The sequence below is a fragment of the Orycteropus afer genome, unplaced genomic scaffold, assembly GCF_000298275.1.
Source record: "Orycteropus afer afer isolate SDZICR_OR568_19922 unplaced genomic scaffold, OryAfe1.0 scaffold01190, whole genome shotgun sequence".
In the NCBI taxonomy this organism is placed as follows: domain Eukaryota; kingdom Metazoa; phylum Chordata; class Mammalia; order Tubulidentata; family Orycteropodidae; genus Orycteropus; species Orycteropus afer.
Window position 1 is genome coordinate 89,419 of NW_006922777.1, and position 1,703 is coordinate 91,121.

The 1,703-nt window shown below is 37.6% G+C and overlaps 1 protein-coding gene across 1 annotated transcript in view; it reads left to right on the forward strand.

Annotated features, from left to right (window-relative positions):
- LOC122152035 (olfactory receptor 6C3-like) overlaps positions 1 to 523 on the forward strand; it is a 22,641-nt gene extending 22,118 nt beyond the window's left edge. The window contains exon 2 of the mRNA XM_042783442.1: positions 5 to 523. Within this exon, the coding sequence (XP_042639376.1) occupies positions 5 to 523 (519 nt within the window). The remainder of the gene's footprint in view (positions 1 to 4) is intronic.
- Positions 524 to 1,703: the final 1,180 nt, after the last annotated feature.

Sequence of the window (1,703 nt, forward strand, 5' to 3'; positions counted from 1 at the left end):
ACAGCTGGTTGTTACTTGTTGGTTGGGTGGGTTGTTAACAATCTCTCCTGGACTGATCATGGGCTTGAGGTTGGAATTTTGTGATGCCGATATTATTGACCACTTTGGATGTGACTATTCTCCTCTACTGAAACTGTCCTGCACAGACACACGGGCCATAGAACTGTTAGGTTTTATTTCTGCCTTTATGATACTGCTGTTTACATTGGCTCTGGTGTTACTCTCCTATGCATATATTCTAAGAACAATTCTGAAAATCCCTTCTGCTGAGCAGAGAAAGAAGGCTTTTTCTACTTGTTCCTCCCACATGATTGTTGTCTCTATCTCTTATGGCAGCTGCATTTTTATGTATATAAAACCTTCTGCAGAGGAAAGGGTAGCTTTAAACAAGGGGATAGCAGTGCTCAACACTTCAATTGCACCTGCCTTAAATCCTTTTATATATACCCTAAGAAATAAGCAAGTGAAACAAGCCTTGAAGGGTATAATTCAAAAATGTGTCTCTATTACCTTAAAAAATTAATTTTTGCTTTTATAAAAGGAAACCACTCAAACTTACAAATAAATATACCTTTATGATTACCCTAACACATATCCATTTATTTTATTTTACATTATGATTGTGATTAAGTCAACTATAAACAGTCATGTGTCATCAATCTACTTCCAGATTTTCATCCTCTAATGTATAAACTGTATTCATGATGTTCTTTTATGTGTTGCTAAAATCACTTCAGTCTTTCAAATTAATTCTTTCACTTTTTTTCTATCTTCAAAACAGTTCTATTACGAATTAATATTTAAAATCCAATACTTCATGTTTTTATGGCATAAACCAACTGCCATGGAGTCGGGTCTGACTCACAGCGACCCCTCCTTGGGTGTCTGAGGTGGTATCACTACGGAAGTCGATTGCCCAATCTTCCTTTCTAGGAGTGGCTGGTGGGTTTGAACCACCAGCCTTCTGCTTAGCAGTCAATCGCCTTAGGCACTACGCCACCAGAGCATAGAAGTGTTGCAATTCAATTATTTGTGAATTTTCCAAGTATTCATTTGATTTTATAAATATCTACAAAATCTTTATTATCCTACATAATGTTATTATTTTACTAAAACATGTGATGTTCCTAATGACCTAACAATGTACATGTATAGGAATAAGTATTCATTTTGGGGATTGATGAATACTTTAAAAATATATACAAATGTCTATGTTGCTACATATCAAAGGGGTATTTTACACTTAACAAAGATGTTTTATATCAGAAATTAATTTAAAGAGCCTATGTAGATTATGTAGGAAACTCTGGTAGTGAAGTGCATGAGGCACTTGATGGCTAACCAGAAGGCTGGAGGTTCAAACCCACTAGCCACTCCTCTGAAGGAAGGTTGGGCAATCTACGTCCATAGTGATACCACCTCAAAAACCCAAGGAGGGGTCGCTATGAGTCAGGTCTGACTCGACAGCACATAACAAGAAAAGCATGTAGAGTATGTAGATATACTTTGGTCATGTTGTCAGAAAGCACAAGATCTTGGAGCAGTGTATCATGCTTGGCAAAGTACAGTGTCAGCGAAACAGGGGAAGACCCTCAATGATATAAATTGACACAGTGACTGCTATGATGGGCTCAAGCACAGCAAATGTCGTGAGGATGGCATAGGACTGAGCAGTGTTTCCCTCTGTTGTGCATAGGGTCACT